At 59.7% G+C, this 23,021-nt stretch overlaps 1 protein-coding gene across 2 annotated transcripts; it reads left to right on the forward strand.

Moving 5' to 3' along the window:
* Positions 1-991: 991 nt before the first annotated feature.
* Positions 992-16,356, forward strand: LAD1 (ladinin 1). Of its 2 annotated transcripts, none has more exons than XM_087424302.1 (10): positions 992-1,073; positions 9,299-9,436; positions 10,786-11,605; positions 12,129-12,233; positions 13,039-13,082; positions 14,450-14,522; positions 14,624-14,761; positions 15,097-15,183; positions 15,420-15,494; positions 15,811-16,356. In XM_087424302.1, the coding sequence occupies exons 1-10, from the start codon at positions 1,036-1,038 to the stop codon at positions 15,814-15,816; spliced, it is 1,524 nt and encodes a 507-aa protein (XP_087280428.1). In that variant the 5' UTR covers positions 992-1,035; the 3' UTR covers positions 15,817-16,356. The 2 variants fall into 2 exon arrangements, with proteins under 2 accessions (XP_087280428.1, XP_087280429.1); XM_087424303.1 differs by lacking the exon at positions 992-1,073 and adding an exon at positions 9,591-9,773 and having other exon boundaries at positions 9,331-9,436.
* Positions 16,357-23,021: the final 6,665 nt, after the last annotated feature.

Raw genomic sequence — 23,021 nt, forward strand, 5'->3', positions numbered from 1 at the left:
CTGTGAGATCTCAGAGTGGAGGGCACTGTGAGACCACTGGCCCTGGATCAGTGTCAAAGGGAGGCCAGGCAGGGAGCGGGGCCCAGCAGAACGCTGGCAGTTCTGGCGTCCTCCACCTTCTCACTCTGCTGCCTGGGGCTGCACCTCCTTCCTCACAGAGCAGAGGGCTGCTGCTGCTGCTGACCCTGCGGTTCTGACCCACCAAGGAAGAAAAGAGCCCCTGCGCAGCCCACCCAAGGCTGCTTCCTGGACAGAAAGCACCCTGCCCACTCCCCAGCCCAGATGGGTACTTCAAGTGGTGCTGGTGGTGCCTGAGCTGCCTCGAGTTGCTCCGGAATGCCAGTCCTGTGATCTGTGCCCACTCCTCCTTTGGGGGAAAAGCTGAGCTTGCTCTGCCCTGTCCACACCAGCCCCTCCAGCCCCAAGTCCAACGTCAGCCCACAAGGACCGTTCCTTTGACATCTTGGTGTTTTCTGTGCCATGGGCATTCAAATGTTTGCTGAGCTGAGTCTAGGAATCCCATCTGGGGAGGGGCTGGCTTTCCACGGGGCTTGTTTGGTGGTTTTGCGTGCAGCACAGAGAAAGCCCTGCCCAGCTCATCCCCTGGGGCCTCCGGGGGTGGCGGGCGGGGACCCCGAGGACCGGGCGCTCGGACACGAGATGACGGTACCTGCTCCAACCTTCCCGCGCGGCCTGCTCTGGGGTTTCTCCGGGCTCAGCCTGACCACGATCCCCGGGGCGCCCCCTCCCGGCACCCGCCCGCCACCTGCGGGAGCAGGTCCGACTGGTTCTGAGCTGTCTCCTGCCCTCGCTCCCGGCGCCGCCCAGCCCCGCGCTAGGCCGGCGTCCGTCAGTCCGTCCGTCCTGGGGCGGAGACCAGTGCCCCCGGTCTGGGACGCCCACAGCCTGGAGGCCGCTCCGGGCCGGCAAATGGGAGCGGGGTGACATCAGCGGCCACGTGACCCTACCTGGCCGGCGCGGGGAGGGCGCAGGTGAGGCTGGAGCAGGACGCACGCGGCGCACGGCTCCCGCAGCATGTCCGTCAGCAGAAAGGACTGGTCGGCGCTGTCCAGGTGAGCGCGGCGGGGGGCGGGGCGGGCCCAGCCCCGGTGGGGGCCTCTCCGTGGGACCGGCCCTTTCCCGCTGGGGACCCTGGTTGGGGAAGGGGGGACAGAATTGGGGCCACACTGGGCAACCCTCAGGCGCTGGAGTGGGTGTTCTTGCTCCCCCACAGCTTCCTTTCCTCCCCTTGGGGACCGAGGCCACACACAGGCTGCTTGGCAAAGACTGGTCCCTGGCCTGGAGAACCCCCTACCCATGACCCCCTGCAGGTGGGGGCGGGATTGGGGAGGTGTTCAGGAGTTACCTGCAAGTCTCCTTTCATTGGGAAGCCTCCCTCCCTGCCCCCGGAGTCTAGGTAGAGTTGTAGGATGTGCCCTGGGGTCCCTCGGCCCTCTTAGCAGGGAGGAGAGGGGCAGCAGAACAGGGCTCACTGAATAGGACCAGAGGGAAACATCCCCTTCCTGCTGATGAGGCTCAGCTTCTGAGTGTCGCATTTTGGGGTGGTGTCTGGGCTGGGTGACCTCAAGACACTGCTGTCCCCCTCTGTGCGTCTTTTTTTATTTGTGAGCTGGTCCCTCAGAGGGTCAGGAGAATGCGCATCTTATCCTTGCCTGCTGGGCAGCCTATCAGGGTCTGAGAAGCCTGGGGGGGTATCCAGGATGCAGCACCCCTCATCATGTTGGGGACTCTGGTGACTCCTTGGGGCACTTCCCGGCACCTGCCCCAGAAGCCCTCACATGAGCATTCTCACCTCCTTACCTGCCCCCCACCAATCGTGCCCCTAAGGAAACTGAGGCCTGTGGAGCGGCTCAGAGCTGGATCCCTACTCCTTTGATCCCGTGGGCTCTAGCCAGGTAGAAATTGGCTTTTTGGCCCCACCCCACCCTACCCAGGTGGGCATTTGGGTATTGAGGCCTTTCATGAGGGCAAGGCTGTCTCCAGGTGCAGAGGGCACCCTCCCCAGGCCTTCCCTATTAGGGCTGTGGCTTCCGTGCATTCTCCTGCGTTCCCTGGTGCTTGGGATCTCCTCCGCCTCCTGGAGAAAGGCTCCAGAGCTTCTCCAGCATTTCAGCCACAGCCTCACCAGCAGCTCATTCCCCAGGGCTGGGGGTCCACCTCCCCAGACCCTCAAGACACACCGCCCTGAAGCACCGTAGCCTGGTAGCCCCTGCATGGAGGGGCCCATGGGGTCTAGAGGGGGGAAAAGGTAAGCCCAAGAATGGAGGGAGCTCGGCCCTCTGGAAAAGAAACCTGGGCTGCCACACCCCAGGGCAGGTCTGAGCCGGGGATGGGGCTGAGGGTCAAGGCCCTGGACTCTTCGTGTGGCCAGTGTGCATGGGGGCGATGTGGGAGTGTCTGTGCTCCTAGGTGTGGGCACACTTGTGCCCATGGCTGTGTGCTTGTATGGGGGCACATGTGTGGGTGAGCCTTTTTATAGCCGATGTAGTGAGGAGAGCTCCAGGGGGGTGGCAGGCTCCTATGTGCTGAGTTTGGGCCTTGGAGGCCGAGTGTGTTCAGTCTGAATGTATATGAAGACCTCAGTGCAGTGCATTGGGTTAGAAATACCACCCAGCACTCCTTCCTTAGAAGCTTCCAGTCTAGGGGGGCACCTGTGGTTCTGTGTCTGAGAGCCTGCCTGGGTAGACGTGGGAAGTGGGCAGCCCGGAACTTTGAAAATGGGAGTGGGGTCTGGTCTTAGCCTGTCCACTGCTCAGCTGGACGTGGTCTCATGTGGCTGCAGGGGTGGGGCCGATTTCCCACTAGACGCCCAAGGTGAGTGCCGGGGAAGCCCTGAGGAACCAGTCGTGCCCCCCCGCCAGGCCCCAGCCCTCCGGGAGCCCCGTGGGAGACGCAGCTGCTGCCAACAGACTCCCTGATGGGGCACCTGGGGCAGAGGACGGCTCCGCTCCACTCGCTCCCAGGTGAACAACAAGCCTCAGCCGGCAGGAGGGAACGGCTGTGAGTCACTGCTAGCCGGGCCTCCAGGGCTGGGGAGGACTGTGATGAGGGTGTGACGTTCGTGGCCCAGCCAGGGCCCTGGTGGGGGGCTGAGGGCCAGGCCGCTACCCAGCCTGTGCATGAAGTAGAAATTCAGATGCCCCGGCCCTGGGCTGGGGGCAGGGTGAGCTGGCTGGCTGGGTGCCCTAGTCAACGGCCTTGTCCTTTCCTCCCTGGGCTGGCCTGGTGATGGGCGAGGCTGGGCCGGGCCTGTCTGCGGGGGGTGAGGGGTGGATCTGAGGGCACCTGGGCCTGAGCAGCCCGTGGTTAATCATTTCCCTGTCTGGGCCTGAGCAGCCCCACCACCTGCCAGCACTGCCCTGGGTCCTCCCCTGACACCTCTCCCTGGACCATCAGGGCTGGAAAAGACCTCAGTGACCCAGGACCCAGGATGACCTCTCACTGTGCAAAATGGGAGCCTGAGGCCTGCTCCCCTCAGGGGCTGAAGACTGGCCCAAGGTCACAGAGCCCATCAGAACCGGGCCTCCCGGCCCAGGGCCAGGCCCAGGCCCGGGCTCCCTGGTCTGTCCTCTTCTTCTGAGATTTGCAAATCCTGCTCCTGGAGCCCTGGGGTTCCACCAGATGCTCCTGGGGCAGCCTTCTTGTGTTTTAGCCAGAGCAGCTGAGCCTTTATCTGTCGTATAAAGGGCTTCTCTATGTGCTTCGATTTGAGAAGCAAGTTTCCACTGCTAAACATAATATTTAAAAACGACAGCACTTCCACCGCTGCCATCAGCTGCTGCGGCATGGATGGAAGTTAGGCCTCAGGAAGAACAGCCCTGTAGGGGGATCAGCAGGGCAGAATGGCTCCTAGAATTATTCAAGGGAAAAGAGGACCCCACCCTAAGGATGGAGTTGGGAAGTCAGGAGTGGAGCGGAGAGCAGCCTTCCATGGAGCAGAAAGGGCGCTGTGTGTCCCAGACCAAGGCCAGGAGGTGGAGGGGAGGGTTGTCAAGGAGGGAGTGGTGGGGCACCTGCCCAGGGCTGTGGCACCAGTGGACGACAGCAGCTGGGACTCCCCGCGTGGCGGGACCTGCAGGTTCCACCCCAGGCCTGGCTCTGGAGCTTGGAAGGTCAATGTGTGTGTCACTGGGTTTCCCCAAACCTCTGCTCTCCCGGGCTGCATCTGAGCTCTGGCCTGTCCCGGTGGGGAATCCCGTATCCTCAGAGGCCCCCCGTCTCCTCGGCTCTTTCCTCTCAGCATTCATAGGTCTGGTTCCCCGGAGAGTGCGGTCTTCCTCTGGTTAGGGTGGGTCCTCCCAGGACACCCTTTCCTGGCATTTGGGTTGTAGTTAAGAGCGTGACTTTTGAGAGGCTGACCGAGGCTGGAATTGTGGTTTCCTCTTATTAAGCTGTGATGTCTGGGGAAAGCTGTTAAGCCCTGTGACCTCAGTTTCCTCATCTGCACAAAGGGGTGACCCCACCTTACCTCCCAGGGTGGTTGTGACGCTTCATGTCAATGGTGTTTGTAAACCATGGAGAACGTCCTGGCATTATAGTGGGTGCTCACGTGTTAGTGCCCTCGCTTCTTCCTTGATTTATTGATTTATCAGTCACCATACTCTACAAATATTTGTGAGCTATGAATGTTAAGCACTGTTCTAATCCCTTAATTATCATTTATTCATTATTGGGGTTTCAACCAGGGTACCTGCTGAGGTCCCCCCTGGAGTCTGACCTTTGCCCCTCCTTCCCCTCCAGGGCTGTCCATTTCCTCATCTGTAGAGGTCAATAACTCTTGTTGGAGAGAACATTTCTCTTCCGGGGTGGAGTGGTGGTGATGGAGGGACTCGCGGTTGCCAGGGTTTCAGGATGGAAGGCAGCCCCCTGACTCCTGAGCAGCAGGGGGGACCACATCCCCTTGGGTGAGCTGTGGGGTCGTGGCATAAAACTGGGGATGCTGGGGGATGGCTGGGCCCCACCCCCTGCAGCCCTAGCCCTGGAGACCCCTTGGGGCTAGGACCAGCCTGGGGTGGGGTGAGTCATTTCCGAGGAGCCCAGGCTCTGACAGGTCACAAGCCATACATGGCCCTCAGAGGAGAAACACATCAGCGGCTTCCCCAGGGCTGAGAGGAGCGGTGGTGGGAACGGGGTTGCTCAGGACCAAGGAATGCTGGAGGCTCCGGCCGGCCCAGCGGTGGGTGTGGTCAGAGGAGGAGCTTCTTCCTTTTCGGGCTACTTTGCCCAGGGCTTTGGAGGGCAAGAGCTGGTCCCAGACTGCATTGTAGGGGCAGGGAGTGCGTCCAGAGAGGGAGAGACTAACACCTGGCCTCAGGCGAACGCCGGCTGAAGCTGGCGTTTCTGAGCCTGAACAAGGGGAGCGGAGGAGAGGTGGGCGTCAGAGCCTGGCTCCTAAGAGTCTGTCGATTGGTGCTGAGTGAATGAATGAATGATGAATCTTCGAGCATGCAGAGCTCGCAGGGGTCATGTGCAGGCCCAGGGGATCTGGCTTAAATTCCATGGTGAAGGCCATGGGGAGAGCACTTTGGAGCCCTGCTCTCTCCACGGAGGTGACTGAAGCAGGAGGGACTGCTGCCCTGAGGGTCCGAATTGGGAGGTTCTGGAAGATTCCCTTCCAGAGGCAGCCCCCTGCCTGTGGGGTGATGGGCAGATTGCTGTTGGGGGGCTCTGGATTTGCTGGTCCAGGCAGAGATCTGGCGATTTCCTGGGGGGGGGGAGAGTACGGTGACGTGTACCCCTCATTCCGAGTGTGCTGGCTCTGGTCGTGTGCTGGGCGCCACGGTGGATGCTCAAGATGAGAGATGCCCCATCCTGTGGTCTTCCCTCTCCCTGCAGGACCACTTCACAGTTTCCTTTCAAACCTCTCATACCCTCTCCAGTCTCCTTTGTCTGCCCATCTTTAAAAGAAAACAAAACTTAGGATCTGTGTATGTGTTGTATGCAAAGGACACCTCAATTAAAACCGCGTTCCTTGAGCCTACGTCCTCCTCTGTCCACTGTCCACATTGTTTGCTCTTCTTCTCAGTCAAACTTCTCAAAGGGTGGTTGGTGGCCACTAGTTCCCCTTTCTTGCTCCCAGTCTCCCCTTTCTCGCCCAGTCCGGCTCTGGCCCAGTGGCTGAGGGCTCTTTCTGGGGTCCCGGGAACCTCTGTGCTCACCGCTCCATCCTGGTCACTCGCCCGCCCTCCCGCTGGCAAGGACAGGCTGTCTCCGGGCCAGCCCCTCCCCAGTTTCCTCCGCCCTCCCTGGCGAGTATCTTGGGCTCCTTGGCTCTTGACCAGTGTCTCCTCCTCCCTGAATGAGCCAGGAAGAGACTCCCGCCGCCTCCTCCCCTCCTCACTGCCACCCGAGTCTCACCAAAGTCCTCCTCCCCTCATCTTTCCTGTCTTACTGATAGCAGCACCAGGAACTGCTCAGGCCAAAAATCGAGGAGTTTTCCTGATTCTTCTCTCCCTCACCCCCAGCCCCATCCAATCCATCAGCAAACCCCACTGGCTCTGTCTTCAAAATGTGTCCCGAATCCCTCACTGCTCCCATCTCTCTGTCTCCACCCGGTTCAAGCCAGCATAGGTCTCGCCTGAGAAGTGGAGGAGCCTCCTGACAGGTCCCCCTGTTTCTCCCCCCACCCCCACCCCTTCAATTCTTTTTCCATACGGCAGCCAGAGAGATAAAAAATAATGGCAACAAATCATATCATGTCACTCCCTCTATAAAACCATCCAGTGGCTCTCCAGAACACTTGAATAAAACCCAAGTTCTTCCGCTGGTCTGCGAGGCCCCCTGCTCTGGCCTTGCCTTGTCCAGGCGGACAACCTCTGGCTCCAGTGCCCCCTTCCCCCTGGACAGCCGGCTCATCCATCACACCCAGGTCTTGGCTCTGCTGTGCCCTCCTCCTGGACACTCTGCCACCAGATCCGGCTCCTCCGGCTCCTTCTCGGGGCTCCAGGAGGCCTCCCTTCCAGTCTCCTTCTCACATCACCTCTTGTCCTGCCCCATTGTCCTCGTGTCACTTCCTGACGACGTGTTGTTCACGCCCCTGTTTCCTCGCTCCAGTCCAGCCCCCCCACCGGGACACGTGTTCCAGGAGGGGAAGAACCCTGTCAGTCTCCTTCCCCGCTAACTACGCCTGGCATGTCGTCGGTGCTCAAAAATATTTGTTTAGTGAATATCGGGTCAACAAATGGGGTGTTGGACCTAGGAAAAAGATCGGAGCCATCGTGTGGCTGATCCTCATTCCAGGAAGGAAAACCAAGGCAGAGGAAGGCTGTGAGCTGCCCAAGGGCAGGACGGTAGCAGGCAGACCCTCTGATCCACTTTACAAAAGACCGCCTGGAGGGGTCTTCTCTTTGGGAGGCTCCTAGGATGCATTTCATATGCAATTCAACTTATAAAATTTGTGGGTTTGAACAATTGCTCGTTAAATCATCGAGGCTCGGTTGCAGTTGCGTGGTGAAGGGGGCAGGGAGGGGGGTGGAGGAATGGGGCCGGGCAGCAGGCAGGCCGGGAGAGCAGGTTTGGCACTTGGCGGGGCAAGCAGAGACCGTGCAGTCGCCACCTTCACTCTGGGAGGGAAGAAGGAGGCCTTTTCCAGACCTTTCCCATCAGGCCCCAGGCAGCACTGGGGGGCATAGGAAGGCTCCAGAGGGTTCGCTCCACTGACCCCCACAGCCCACTCCTCCCCTGCCCACCCCTTCTCCCCTGGCTCCAGGTGAAGCACAGCCTCCCCGCCCACAAGCCCCCCCATCCCCCAGTCCTCCCTCTGCCTGGACTGCGGGTTTCTCCCCAGGCCCCATTGCCCCTGTTGAAATCCTGTTCCCCACCGAGGGCCAGCCTCTTCCGTGAGCCTTTCCTGGTAATCCTGGCGCACGGTAATCATTCTCTCTCTGCAGAGGAGTTTCTGTGTTTGGTTGGGGAGTTATGGGTGAACACGCTTGTCTTTCTTACTAGACAGTAGCAGTCTCCAGGCGGGGACCCTGCCTCCTCCTGTGAGCCCACAGGTCCTGATGTGCAGCTGGCCCATTCTGGTTGCCCAGCACACATTGACTGGTTGAGGTGGAAGCGTGGGTGGATGGGAGGGGAGGTGGGCTGGTGGGGAGGTGGGTGGGAGGATGGGAGGGCAGGTGGGTGAGCATGGTGGGTGGGAATGGGTGGGGAAATGAGGGGCAGATGGGCGTTTGGATTGCCTGGTGGCTGGATGGGTAGATGGGCTGAAGGAAGTGGACGGTGGGTTGGTGGGTGGCTGGCCCGGTGAGTGAAGGGTGACTGGGGGCAGTAACCGGAAGCAGGGTGTGTGGGGTCCCCTTGTGAGAGCTGGTTCTCAAAGATGAAAGAGGCGCAAAAAGCCTAGGAAGGGAAGGCGACGTTGGGATCTTTTCCAGGTGTAACTGGCCTTAGTTGTGAGTCTCCCTTCTGAAAAGCTGAGACAGTGATGGGAACCTGAGTAACTGAGGAAATTTCTCTGTGGTTGTCCATCGAGAGATTTTTTCTAAGAATCCCAGGACCACAAAGAAAGAGGAACTTACCAAGTTCATCCGGCTCCTTCAGGCAGCACCGTGCCCGCCCTCCCACATCCCTCGTCACCCCCTGAGAGGCGGCCCCCTATTCCCACTCTGGGTTCAGAGTGAAGTCCCACCCAGTGGGTCTTGTCTGGGGTGGCTTTGCCCCCAGGGGACACTGGCAGTGTTGGGACACATTTTTGATTGTCACACTGAGGCTGGTGCTACTGGTATCAAGCGGGTAGAGGCCCAGGGTTACCAGTCAACATCCTGCAGTCCGGGACAGCCCTGCCCACGGAGTTACTCAGCCAAAATGTCAGCGAGGCTGAGGTCGAGAAGCTCTGGTCCAGCCTGTATCCCACAGCTTGAGTAGAAATCTGATCGACATACAGTGTGAACCCAAAATGCAAGCCACATTTAAAAGTTGACATTTTCTAGTAGACACACTGAAAAAGTAAAAAGAAACAGGGAAAATTAATTTTAATAATATATCTCATCTACCCCAATATATCCCAAATATTATCATTTCAACATGTGATCACCACACACGATTATTAACGAAAGAGTTTACGTTCTGTTCTTCGTATGAAGTCTGGGAAATACAGGGCGAGCTTTGCACTCACAGCATGTCTTGGTTCAGAGCAACCCTGTTTCAGTGCTCTGTGGCCACCTACAGATGGCCATCCTGGAGGGCTCTGGTCTCTGTCCCCTGCCCCACGGGAGTCTGCTCGGGCACGGGCCCTGGTCTTTCCTGGGCTGCACTGACTCTCCCCCTCCCCTAGCCTGGCCAGGCAGCGGACTCTGGAGGATGAGGAAGAGCAGGAACGAGAGCGCCGGCGGAGGCACCGCCATCTGAGCTCCACCGCGGACGACGAGGCTCCCAGGCCCACCCAGAACGGAGGCCGGCCGGCCATGGAGAGGTGCCAGGGTCGGGGTGGGGGCGAGGCGTCCTTCCCTCTCTGGGTGACAGGATGGACTTAGCTGCCCCGACAGGCTAGTGCAGCACATTTAGTTTGCCCAGGGAGTGAGGCTGAAGGGCATGAAGGTGACCCTCAGGTTCCTCATCTTCCGCAGACCCCCTCAGCCCTGCAAGGCTCTTCAGGACAATAATTGCTACTATTCGTTGAGACCATCCACGAGTCACTACTTGGCTGGATATTTTATGGACATGGCTCACTTAATCCTTACAATATCCCTAAGAGAGAGGCGTCATTAACTCATTTCACAGATGGAGAAACTGCGTCAAGGAGTCCGTAGGTAACTTGCTGAGATCGTAAACCTGCGAGTGGCAGGGCCAGAATTTTCAGCCAGGTCCATCAGGCTCTATGGCTTGGCTCTTTCCATTTAACTTAGATGCCTCCCTCTCACCCTGACCCCCCCTAATTCACTTCTGAGGGGAGGAGCGCGTGGCTAGTCTTGCCCCATGGATTGTAGAATTGTGAGGGAAAGGAAGAGAAGGGGCCGGAATTGACCGCATGTCTCCTGGGTGCCAGGGCTGTGCTGGGCCCTCTCGTGGGACGAGGCTCTTTTCTCCTCCTAACAAGCACAGTTTTCAGATTTGGAAACAGAGGCTCAGACAGTGAATTAACTTGCCCCAAATCACACGAGAGCAGGGCAGTGGACGAAGGAAAGAGTCTCCTTTTGCTGGAAGCCAGGCACTATACAGTTAGACGCCTCTCATGTTCCCTCGGGTCCCAGGGAAGGGAGGACACGGGTGGGTGCTGGGCTGCACCGATGCCTGCGGCTGCCGCCTGGTCGCGGCTGCACCCCCTGACCGACGGGAGTGCAGGACGATGCAGCAGAAGCGGCGGGTCTTCTCTCAGCTCCACCTCCCATGAGCTGTGTGACCTTGCATAAATCCCTGAGCTTCTCTGGTCTTGATCTGAGCTCTAAGGGGCGGGACCTGCGTGTATTCCTCTTGACCGCCCATGCCCAGTAGGGGCCTAACACGCATAAAGTGGTTGTTAATCAGGGCTTGTTGCTCTGTTGCTCTTGTTGTTCTGAACGTGGAATGGTTGGACCTTACAAGGGTTTATAAACTTTTTTAAAAAGCATGGTGTGCTTTGTTCAGATGATATCTTGGAAGCCCAATATGTAAAGCAGATAAAAGTGATCCTGATTTCAGTGATTGGGGGGCAGGGCTTCACATCTTCATCCCCTCCCTGGTGGCTCTGGAGTCATCTCCATTGGGTCGGGTACCCCCAGGGCTCTCCTGGCTCTGATGTCCTCTGATTCCACCTCCCACCCCGTCTCCCACCTTCTGGCTCAGACTGCCGAGCGTGGAGGAAGCGAAGGTGCCCAGGTCACCACCGGCGGCCTTCAAAGATGAGGAGGAGGACGTCCAGGCCATCCTCAGGACACGGCAGGAGCGCAGGCAGAGGCGGCAGGTGGTGGAGGGGGCACAGGCGCCCGTCCTGGCACAGCTGGAGGCAGAGGAGGGACGGGACAGCTCGGGCCCTGGGCAGGTGCCCAAGAAGGAGGCAGAGCTGCCGCCTCGCCGGAGACTAAGCCAGGAGCAGCGGGGCCCCTGGGCCAGGGAGGAGGAGAGCTTGGCGGGCAGAGAGCCGGGAGGCTGGAAGAAGGGGGTCTCGGAGAAGACCCCAGCTCCAGACAAGAGCCCGGTTTCGGGGAAGTCCTCCGTTCCAGAGACGACATTAGCACCTGAAAAGAGACTGGTCTCGGAGGAAACTTCCGTCTCCGAGAAGGGCCCGGGCCCCAAGGAAACATCTGTGTTGGGGAAGACAGCAGTGTCAGAGAAAAGACCCATCACAGAGAGAAAGGCAGTTCTAGAAAAAACAGGCATCTCAGAGAAGCCGCCTGCCCCAGGGAAGATGTCGGGCTCGGAGAGGAGACTGGTGTCTGAGAAAGCGTCGATCTTTGAGAAGTCCCCGGCCACAGAGACAAAGCTGGCCCCAAAGAGGGCAGCAGCCTCGGAGCAGTCGGCCTCTGGGGGAAGCCCGTCCAGCACCAAGGAGCAGGGAGGAAGGGCCCTCCCCGAGAAGAGCCCCCAGGCCTCCGCAGAGCTGGGAGAGCAGGGGGCGTTGGACCGTCCAGCTGTGGCTTCCCGCCTCCCTCCCATCACACTCCAGGTTGGCGCTCCTATCCCTCCCGTGCTTCTGCCCTCTCCTCAAGTCCTGCCCTGCTGGTGTCTGTCCACTGTCTCCTGTCCTCCCACCTACAAGCTGCCCTTGGCACTTTCTTCTCTCCCTCCCTGCTCCCAGCCACTGACACAATAGGGGACACTGAGGCAGGAGCAGGCTGCTGGCAGCTGAAAGGGACATCAGCTGTGTGTCAGGGAGCACCTGGTACCACATACCACGTCCTCATCCATGTCTGGGACCCCAGGCCCCAGCAGACTCTTGGGAAGCCTCGGATCCTTCCAGAAGCTCCCCTGGAAAGCTCTGCCTTGTGTCCTGGCCCCATGGGACAGTGTCCACCATCCCCACAGCAGAGGCAGAGGGGCAGGAAGCAGCAGGGGAGGCCACAGGACTGTCTTACTCCCCCCTTCCTCCTGCAGCTCCTGGGATGAGCCAGGCCACATGGGGTCCCCATGGCGGCTTGGGCTCGGGGCCACCCAGACCTCCCGAGTGACACCCCTCCTGCTCCATCCAGGTGAAGATCCCCAGCAAGGAAGATGAGGTGGACGCGGCCTTGCCCACCCAGGCCACCTTCAGCAGCTCCCTCAAACGCTCCAGCCCCAGGACCATCTCCTTTCGAGTGAGAGCCCAGGGACCTTTGTCTCCAAGCCACGGGAGGGCCAGCCAGGGAAGCCAGCACCTGTTACACACAGGGGTGTCGGTTAGATATCGAGAAGATGGTCTGGATAGAGGGGCTTAAGGTCCCCGCAGGTGCTGCAGGAGCAGAGGGGGCTGGATGAAAGGAAGGAGGGCAGGTTAATGACCTGGAAGGTGGGTGTGGACAAGCGTGACAGCCCCACCTAGTGGGTAGGCCAGAGCTGCAGGAAGATGGGCACCTGGGAGGGACACAGCAGGGCCCACATCTGCCCACAGCTCCTGTCCTCACCCCGGAGGCTTGTGCAGGAGGGACGGGCAGGGGCAGCGGGCTCTCCTAGTGCTCTCCACTCTACCTCTGCCCCAGCAGGACCGACCATGTGGACTGGGGGCTCTTATCTGGTCTGGGCCGGCATTTACTCTGAGTTCCCCTGGTTACTGGGTCATTTTTGACCACCTGTGCTTTGTGGCCCTGCTGTGTGCCGGCCCTGGGGGGCGGCTGGAGGCCTGAGGTTGGTCAGTGCCCGTCCCTGCCCCACGGGGCTCACGGGCAGTGGGGAGGCCGACAGGGCGGCGGCAGGTTCCCCGAGAAGACCTAGCCTGGTGGGTGGGGGCAGGCTCTCCCAGACAAGAGGAGGGCCTTCAGTGAGGGTTTGCCTGGGGGTTGAGCCGTGGAGGGGCGGGGGTCTAGGTAGGAGGAGGAAGTGTCCTGAAAGCCGAGCCCTTCCTGAGAGGAGGGCCGTGGCCGCCCTGGGTCTCCCACTCACCCACTCCTTTCCATCTCGTTTCAGATGAGCTCCCGGAAAGACAACTCGGAAACAGGCTTAACCCGCAGGTCAGGGGCCTGGAGATGCTGGCACTCTCCCCTCTGGTTGGGTTCGGCCTGTTTGTTCTCCTTGAGTGTGCCTGTGCCAGATGCAGCCCCTGCCCAGGGCTCCAGATTCAGCAGGGAGACTGGACTAACATGAGGAACTGAGGCTGATGAGCTGGAACAGGGAGGGGAGGGATCTGGGAGAGCTTCTTGGAGGAGGCAGGGCTTGGGCAGGGCTCCGAAGGTAAAGGACAGACGGTTTAGTCTTGAGGTGTAGGGGTGGGGAGCAGGGAGGGCCTTCCTGGAGGGAGACAGTGAACAGTGCAGGGAAGAGGGAGCCTGATGCGGGGGGTGGGGGTGCCTGGGAACCTGCATGTTTAACGAGTGCCACCCCCCCCCCCCCGCCCCATAATGTGGATGCCAGTAGTTTGAGGACTGTGTTTTGAAAAACACTGAAATAGGCTCTGAACAGCAGCTGTGCTTGTGCTGTGTCCATCTGCCCCTCACGTTTACTGAGGCCCGTTATCCCGGGTGAGGCCCGGGCAGAGGTGGCAGTAAAGAGTACAAAGATGAATAAGACACAGTTGCTGCCCTCGAGCAGCTGACGTCAGACCTTTAAACACAGAGAGCCACCCAGCAGGGACAGGAATATGGACCAGGGCTGGGAGCTCTGCATGGCTCAGCCCGTGACAGCTGGGAACCAGGTCACAGAGCAATTGACATCCAAAAGGGACTTGAACTTTCCCAGATGGAAAGTGGAGGAATGGCATGTTTAATGGCGGGAACAGCATGTGCAAAGGCACAGGTGTGAAGAGCACAAGGTGTCTAGATGGCTGGCACACAAGCACGTGGAGAAGGGGACTGGGGGGGATGCTGGAGTCGGGAGGGGAGGCAGGGACCAAATTGTGAGAGCCTCATATGCTGTGCCGAGGAGTTTGGCCCCAGTCCTGTGGCCTGAGGGTTTTTGTGGGAAGGACAGGAGGGTCTGTTTGGGGTGGGAGCTGTCTGGTGGCAGTGGGAGAGAGCTCAGAGTGGCAGGCAGAGGGACTGGGTAGCAAGTGACTGTCGTGATGGGGAGGATGGAGAGGAAAGAGATTCGGGAGATGTCTGAGGTGGGAGGGTGGGAGAGGGGAGGAGTGGCAGATATTTCTGATCCTGGGGATGTCTCTCTAGCTGGGATGGGACGCTTCTCAGGGGTGAGGAAGGTTCCTGAGGTCTATAGGGTTTCGCCTCGGCCAAGTCATTATAGCCTCACTCAGTGATGGAGGCCATATTCTGCCAGAATGGTGGGGTGGGGTGGGTACTACTCCTCAGGCTCCGGGGGCAGGCCTGGTCTCCCAGGGGGCAGGGGTCTCACCTGGTCTGTCTGCTCCTGTCCTCCCATCCTGCAGCGCCAGTGTGAGGCTCCCAGCCAGCACGGTCAAATTAGGCGAGAAGCTGGAGAGATACCACACAGCCGTGCAGGTGGGCGGGGCCCGTGCAGGGGCCGGGTACCTGAGGATGTGGTGGGCGTGGCCCGGGCCCCTCACCCTCATGGGTCAGCAGTGTGTGTCCTCTGTTCCCAGAGATCAGAATCCGTCAAGAGTCCTGGCTCCTCCCGCACTGAGTTCTTGGTGGCTCCCGTGGGTGTAGCCAGCAAGCGCCATCTCTTTGAGAAGGAGCTGGTGGGCCAGAGCCGAGCAGAGCCAGCATCCAGTCGGAAGGTGAGGGGCTCAGGCCTGGCCGGGCATCTTCAGGCTGATTAGGCCTGAGGTCGCCAAACCCCGAGCCTGGGGCCTGGCCGTGCTAGACGCAAAATTCATGCGTCAATTTTGGCAGAACCTGCTGTTGACTTGAGTTACCATGTGTGTCCCTGAGCCCAGATCTCCTTAGCTGTACGTGTGACTCCCTGGGGAAGGGGTGGGGGGCCTCCCAGGTGTATGTAGCACGTGCTGGATGGACATTGAGTGAGGTAGAGGCCTACCCTGTGCCGGGGCCCCTGAAAATGCCCTCTTGTGGGCAGTGGCCCCAAACCCTGAGATGGAGCCTCTGTTTCCAGGAGAACTTGAAGCTTTCAGGGGTTGTGACATCGAGGCTCAACCTGTGGATCAGCAGGTCCCAGGGGTCTGGAGATCAGGACCCCCAGGTACCCTGTCCCCCACAAGGTCCCTTACGGTGGGCCCTTTCACGGTGGAATGACCCGGGTCAGAGAGGGGCGGCCCAAGGGTAAGGGAGATATTCCGGGAGTGGAGACAGCGGGGAGGGCTATGGGGAAGCCCGTGGGTCAGAAGCATCAGAGGGAGCAGGTCTGGGGTCCTCCCTCCCAGGAAGGGCCTCCGCAGCCTGCCTTAGTCCCCGTCTCCACTTGTGGCCCCCAATCAGGAGGTGCAGAAAGAATCAGCCGCCGCCAGGAGGACCCCAAGAGGAAGCAAAGCAGAGCCCTCCCTGGACGTTGAGGTGAGAGGGGCTGGCCCTGGGAGACTCCACATACCCACCCCTCCACATACTCGCTGGCCCGTGGTGGCACCGTCCAAGGACCTGGAATGTCCTGGTCCTGCTCTCGGGCCAGTGTGACCCGAGCTTGAGAACACTGGTGTAGCCCTCAGCTGGCTCGCCTCCCCCTAGCTCTGCAGAGCCTCCCGGCTTCAAGCAGCAGACTTGAATCTCTGGGCCAGTGTGGGCGTGGGCCTTGGGCAAAGGGATGCCCCCCTGTCCAGAGGCCCCTTCTCCCAGCCCTGCCCCCCCCTTGTTCTGATAGACCTCTGCCCCACAGGTGTGACAGCGCTGCCAGGACTGTCCTGCAAGTCCATTCCAAGGGCCCTCTGTCCTGCCAGGCCCTTCCTCCCTGCCTCTCACTGCCCCTGCCCCCTTTCTGCCTCTGGGCCAGGGGCCGGGCATGTCGGGAGACGCTGCCAGCTCCTTCCCAGCTTTGCCTCGGGGGCAGGTGTGCCCTGGCCCCTTGTTCTGTGGCCGGCACAGCAGATCCCAGGACCCAGCATCAGCCGTGCAGAGCACTGCCTCTTGTCGGCGTCTCGTCCAGAGACTGCTCAAAGCAGGTGCCTCCTCGTGCCTGTGACGTCTCTGCCTCACTGAGTCCTGGACTTCCCCACCTTATTCCCTGGAGCCCGCTCCCAGCTTGCCAAGGCCCACTCCGCCAGACCATGAAGGAGCTGCCCTGCCTCCCACGTGCCCACCCCCCTCTTCCCTGCCTGTTGCTCTGGCCAGGAGCTCAGTGCCTGTTTGTGCCCCCTCACCCCACCCTCTTTGAAAAACCTAGTCTCAGGAAAGTTCTAATAAACTCATTCACTCTCAGGTATAAGGGACTAATAATGCCTTAAAAATGGATTCCTTCCTGGAGGCTTTGCTTTTTATCAGGGATCATCTGCCGTGTGTGAGGAGGATTGTTTAGTTGGGAGTTGGGGGGTCAGTCATCATTTTCCTAGCAGCCTCCTGTTTTCCTCACATGAAGGTGAGTGGCCTCCCAGTTGTCCTAACATAGTGACTTGAGAAGGGGGCAGAACTGCCATATCAGTGCCAGGCCTGCTGCCACACCCCCCAACACACATTCTCCTGAAATCCAGTTCATTAGAACTTCGTTAGAACTCTTATTCCTAATTGCCCTGGCTTTACGCAGACCCAGCTGGGGGGAGCGCGTGTGCAGGACCCTGCCCACTTCCCCTTTGTCCGCTTTGTCCCCCGCCCCAGGCGCGCATGGCAAACTCCAGGTCTTCTCGGAACACGGTCCTTAAGGGCGGCACCAGGCCCAGGTCCCCAAGCTTGTGGGGCAGAAGCAGCCAGCCACGGACGGCCAGCTTTGCCCCAGCCTTTGTAATTGTGGTGAGGGCTCCTGGCCTGGATCCTGCGGTCTGGGGACAGAAGGCCCTCAGAGCCCCATCGGGGCAGACCTCCCAGTGACTCCAGGCTGTGGGTCACTCCCATGCCCTCCCCTATCCAGCCGGTGGGTCTCCGGTGGCTGCCCCCAGGCCTGCACTGAGTGGGGGCGCTGTGAGACCTGGAGGCCCTGCCCTGAGCCCCCCACCCACTGCCAGGGCTGGAGCTTTTGCGAGAGCTCTGACACAAGAGGCTGAGGACAAAGCCGGGGGCAGGGGAGAGGAGTGGGAAGGGCACTGCCCTGAGACTCAGGACCTGACTCACTCTGGCCTCACCAGGAACTCAGTGCTCTAACAAGGGATCCCCCCAGGCTTGTGTTCTGAACTGTGGAGAGTCCCCAGCAGGTGAATTTGTCAGCAGGCAAAACTGTCCTCACGCAGACTTGTCTTGGGAGAGGCTCCTAGAGGCCTTCATCCAGAGTGGGGGCCCCAGAGGGGACCAGGGGGCCGGCTTGGTCCTGGGTGTCTGTGGTGTCCTGCAGCTGCTGCCTCCAGGACGTGGGGCCCTTCATGTCGGCGCCCCTCCCCCCACCGGGTGCCTGCTAAGGGCAGGCTGCTGGGCAGAGCGTCGGGAGACATGACCCCATGACCTCCTCTTCCTGCATCCGTGCACCCCACACCCTAGGGCCTGCGCTCACTCCTGCTGGGGAGACGCTCCCACAGATCAGATGTGAGCACGAAGACTTGCAGTGTGGTGGTGACCGGGCGGCCAGGTGGGCAGGGGAGGCCTCTTGGAGGAGGTCACATTGAGTGCCCTCTGGAGAAAGAAAGGTCCCCCGGCCCACCCTCCTACCTCTCCTTGCCTCTCCTTCCTGCTTTCCTGCCCCGGTGGCCCCAGGACCTCAGAATTGGTCTGTCCTCTTGTGGGTCCTCAAATTTGCAAGCACCCCTCCAGTGCAATTCTGGATGAGCACCATCTCTGTTTTCTCTTCCCTTCTGCCATTAGCACTGGGAGGTGACTTTACATCTATTTGCAAGGACAGGGGCATCCATGACAGCTGTCATATCAATGTGTGGCTGCTGGAGGGCCGCTAGACCTTACTAGCTGAGTGCCTGCCTCCCAGTTCTCCGAGTTAAATCCCGGCCTCTGGACAGTTAGTAAAGCCTCACCCATTTAGTCGATGGATGCCAGGAATCCACAGATTCTTCCTGGGGGCTCTGTGGGATTGTCGTGCCCAGATCCCTCTTCCAGGCACTCCTGCAAACAAGTCATGGCTCGTTTGAAGGACTGTTGGGCTTACAAGGAACAGTAACCTGCTGGAAGTAGCTCCAGGTAAGGGAGGGTTTAGGAAAAGCAATTCCTAAATCCCAGGGGATTCAGGGCCAGGCCACGCAGCGAGGCGGGGGCCCTGGTGGGCCAGAGCAGGGTGAAGGGTTCTCCTCCCTCCCTCTGTAAGGCGGTCTGGCTGCTCATCGTTCCTCCGTGGATGTGCTCCCCCACCCGCCTCTCTCTGCCTCGCACCATCTCCCTCTCCGCCGGGAGGCTGGCTGGCAGGCACGTGGCTTCAGCTGGACCTGCCACTGATCTGCTAGCAGCGTGAAGGACCACATGGCAGGGGATAAGCCTGGGGGCGGGGAATCAGGCCAATGGGCCCAGAGGCCACTGGGGACCATGGTGGGGATGGTTTCAGCTGAGCAGTGGGGCAGGAGTCCAATGGCAGAGTGGGTGAGGAGCGAGCGGAAGTCCTGCGTGTGGAGGACTCTTTCCAGGACGGCGGTGGTGGACGCAGCAGGAGCTCCAGGCAGTGGGACTGAGGGCTGGGAGGCTGCGCGTGTGGTCAGGAGAGGGGAGAGGAGGCGGCGGAGCATGGGGGAGACTGACTTTCTGTCCATGGAGAAGAGTGTGGGTCACTGATGGGCAGGATCTGGAGGGGCGGGGGGTTCAGGGCCCCCGGGTGCACGAGGAGGAGAGGGCCTGGCTCCGGGGAGGGGCATTCCGTCTTCAGAGTTGGGCAGGATGCGGACTGTGAGGATTCAGAGGTCCAGTCAGCCCCGCTGCCTCCAGACATGCTTTCCCCTCTCTTCCGCTGTCCTCACGTCCTGAGCCCTGGAATGTCCTAGGGGCTGCGTAAGGGACTGAGAACGAGTAAACCCCTGGGCCCTGGCCTTATGGATCTACAGTCTGGCAGGTTTAGCAGATCGTGGTCCCTGACTGGCTTAATTGTAAAGCCCTTGGGGAATGAACTTTGACAGTCCTCACAGCCCCTCACGCCACCTGGCTGCCTGTCCGAGGAGAGCCATCATTCTCACTGGAAGTTCTACCTCATATCTGACCTCCTGTAGCAGCTTCAGTCCCTTCCCAGTGAGGAGGGCTTGTCACGTGGCTTTGGGGGGTGCGGAGAAGACCCTCTGTGTAGGTGCCCTCGCTGAGCCCGCAGAGCCTGCCGCTGCCCCGGGTGGCTCAGCCCGTTAGAACAGCCAGTAGCTGGAGGACGTCTCTACCCACAGCATCACTCAAGTGGAGCTGCAGAAAAGCCTTACCCCTGCCCACCGCCCCCGCCCAGGGGCTCGGGGAGGGTCTCGGAGGTCGCCTCTGCCCCTCACCCTGGCTCCCAGCCTGCCCTCCCAGGCCCGGGCCGCTGGCATCTGCTTTATCAGGTGTCTCTCAAGAGGGACAGCTGGTTTGTGTTACATGCCTGCTCCCTCCTCTGTTCCCCGCATATCTGTTCTGGTTTTAAATAGCTTATCTGAGCAACTGGACAACCGCATGGGCTTATATGGCGTGGGGTACAAGTCCCATCAGCCCTGTCCCTGGCACCTGACAAAATAGCAGCCGACACCCCCACCCACTGCCGTGTCTCCTGCAGCACATTCCTCCCACCGTGGGGCTGGGCTTACAGGGCCCCAGCCCGCACGCCTGCTTAAAGCCCTCGCCACCCCCTGCCCTCGCCCAGTCCCTGCCGAGGCTGAGCAGACACCTCAGGATAGTCAGCCGCTCCTGTTCCGAGGTAAGACTCTAGAGGGGAGAGCAGAGCGTGAAGGGCACGTGTCCCGCGGCCCAGCAGCTTCCTCCAGAGGCTGCCTGTGTCCACTACAAGTGGATGTCGGCGTTGGTGGAGGTCCACCCTCCGCGAGGAGGCCGCGCTGTCGAGGAGGTGCTGCAGGCGTCGGGCTCCAGGGCTAGTGCATAGAGCAGCAGGGACCCACGTCAGATTGCAGGCCTGGGTTCCAGCCCTGGATCTGCCAGGAAAGATGTGGTATAAGTTGGCAAGTCCCTCCCGGGGCCTCAGTTGCCTTGTCGGTAGGACGGACTAGATATTTGCTATGCCCCTGCCTGCTCTAAATATGGTGAAGCTCTAACCAGCAGGGGCTCCCCCGTTTGCTGGGTTCCTCCGCTGTCTCCAGGCCGAGGGCCCCCTGAACCAGTCCAGGTGGGTCCTTCTTGATCTCCAGAGAGCAGAACGAGACTGTGGTCGTATCAGTCAGAACAGTCCTTGGGGGCAGATTCTCATGTCCAGAAATTCAGAAACTGTCCTGGAAGTGCTGAGACCTACCACCCATCCAGAGGCAGGTGGGGCTGCTGGAGGAGGCTCCTCTGACTTCCCAGCCTCAGCCCCGCTCCCCTCCCCAGAGAGGGCAGCCTGAGCAGCACGAGGGGCTGATGGAGGAGAGGCCCCACCGGGAGGCCCTTTCATGGGCTGTGACCTCAGCTCGTTGGGTTCTAGCTGCACCCCCCTCAGTGTTCCTGCAACTGTGACCCCGGCCTGCCCCATCCCAACACAAGCCATAGGGACAGACCTTGCTCTGTGCCCCGGAGGGGCAGAGAGAGAAATAGCCTCTGGAGTTTTCAGCTTCTTCTGGGCAGGCTGAGGAAATATTTGGGGAGGGGGTTGCGAGGAGTGTAAGGAATTTCAAAGCACATTCCCGCTTCCTGGAGCTGGGAAGCTGCCTGACCTCCGGAATTCCTCCTCTGACCCGTGTGTTAGGGCACATCCTCCTCTCAGGGCAGAAGAGGAATCTGAGAGGATCAAGTTGCCAGCTGACCCCTCCCTCCTACCCCCAGCTCCCACCCCCCATACCCTGTCGTTGGCTCTCCTGGGGGGCCAACAGCTGCAGGCTTAGGAAGATCCCAGCTGAATGTTGGGTACAAGGGCTGAGAGAGGGGCCTACATTCCTCAGAAACTCAGAGACTGTTTCCACAAGACTAGAACTTGAAGCTCATCTATTTTATGGATAGGTTATCTGAGGCCCAGAGAGGTGAATTGACTTACCTAAGGTCACACGGCAAATACTGGGTTTTAAACCCAGATCTTTTGACCCCATGGCTGGTGTTCTTTCTGCCTTCTCTTGTTTTTGCTTTACTCTCCAGGCAAGGTGACCCCGACCTCTTGGCTGTGAGGGAGTTAGGCTGGAAAGCAGTCAGTGGAAGCAGGTGGGGGCTGAGGGGTGAGGACACAGGTGCCTTAGGACATTCTTGCACCTTGCCCACCAGGTTCTTGATTGGCTCCCACTCTGCAGCCCCCAGCCTCAGCCTATCACCTTTCCCTCCATCAGTTCTGCCTTCGACGATTGGTTGAGCTGTGTCCTCTCCCCTACGCTTCATGGATGGCACACTATTTTTAGGAGCTGGATAGTGCACCTAGGAGCAGGGAGAGGGCTCTGAGCTGCTCTTTCCTCCTCTGAGCCCCAAGGCAGTGCCTAGTGGTCTGAGCTGGTGGGAGGGCAGGGCAGGGGAGGAGAGAAAGCTAGAGACTACCACCCCAGGCTGGCCTCAAACCATCCCCCCGAGAAACTGTCCCTCCTCCTCGAGGTGACAGACTCCTCTCGGGGCTCAGTGAGCAGGTCCCCAAGTTCTCAGGTCACTAGTTCTGGCTGCTCCCTGTGGCTCTGGGCAGTGCTTGTCTGCCACTTCCGCCCCCGCACCCCACCCCCCTTCCTGGGGTCAGGGGCTCTCTCTGGCCACTGGCATCCTGAGGACCCATTTGGAGACATTCTGAGGTTTGAGTCTTTCTTCAGCAGAAGGAGGCTCGACCCCCTATCGTGACACCTTACATATCTGATATCTCTTCCTCTCATCCCCCTCGACCTTAGGGGAACCAAAAAGTGGCTCAGAGATTTTATCTGAGGCTCCATGTAAGCCAGGCCCCTCCCTCACTGCCCACCCTGTTCTAGCAGAGGGGCTTGCCCAGCAGCAGCCATGCTGGTCCAAAACCCAGCAGGACTGGGTGGAATTGGAGCAGGTTCAAAGCAGCAGCCAGTCTGAGGTGCCAAGGGCACTGGGTCTGAGGAGGTGTCCACCCAGAGGGGCAGCCGGGGGCAGACATCACCCACCCCACCAGAGCAGGGACTCTCACTGAATGTCTGCAGATGGGTGCCTGGGTGGGTCTCAGCCACTGCAGTGGGATGTGCAGGGAGAAGAGGAGAGGGCAGTGAGTGGTCTCCGTGCCGCCGTCCCACCTGCAGCTTGCGTCAGATGTCGGTAGACTGCCCTGCTGGACGCGGCAGGGCAGGAGGCAAGGGCACAGGAGGAACCTCAGGGAGGGTGGTCGTACTCAGCATTCGATTCTGCTCCCACCTCCCTTGGCACCTCACCCTCACATCATCTTGTCCTGCCTCCCCCTCAGGAAGACTGCAGAGCCCTCGTGTCACACAACTCCAGGGGCGCCATTCACGTTTCAAACAACGTGAGTGGTGGCCCTGCAGCTGTCCACTGCTGCGGCCCAGGAGCGTTCAGTTGTAATACAGCGGTTTCCCCTTATCCTCAGAGGATACCTTCCAAGGCCCCAGTGGATGCCTGAAACTGCAGATAGTACTGAACCCTGGATACGCTATGTTTTTTCCTATACACACATTCTGTGATAAAGTTTAATTTATAAATTAGGCACAGTAAGAGGATATCTGAATTTCCAGCATCACTCTTCTTGCACTTTGGGACCATTACTAAGTACAATAAGGGTTACTGGAACACAAGCACTGTGACATCAAGACAGTTGCTTTGATAACTGAGACGGCTGCTAAGTGACTCACAGGGCCCATGACGTCTACAGCGTGGATCCAGTGGACAAAGAGATGAGTCACGCCCCGGGCGGGACGGAGCAGGACAGGATGGCATGAGATTTCATCATGCTATTCAGAATGGCTGGCAATTTAAAAC

This window comes from Ceratotherium simum, chromosome 36 (genome assembly GCF_057802395.1).
Source record: "Ceratotherium simum simum isolate JZ-2026a chromosome 36, ASM5780239v1, whole genome shotgun sequence".
In the NCBI taxonomy this organism is placed as follows: domain Eukaryota; kingdom Metazoa; phylum Chordata; class Mammalia; order Perissodactyla; family Rhinocerotidae; genus Ceratotherium; species Ceratotherium simum.

What these genes read in the sequence shown, in the direction of transcription:
- LAD1 (XM_087424302.1), top strand. Translation starts at nt 1,036, where the DNA reads ATGTCCGTCAGCAGAAAGGACTGGTCGGCGCTGTCCAG. An exon ending in GACTGGTCGGCGCTGTCCAG is followed by an intron (nt 1,074 to 9,298) that starts GTGAGCGCGGCG and finishes CCCCTCCCCTAG; the next exon opens with CCTGGCCAGGCAGCGGACTC. An exon ending in TCCCTCCCATCACACTCCAG is followed by an intron (nt 11,606 to 12,128) that starts GTTGGCGCTCCT and finishes TGCTCCATCCAG; the next exon opens with GTGAAGATCCCCAGCAAGGA.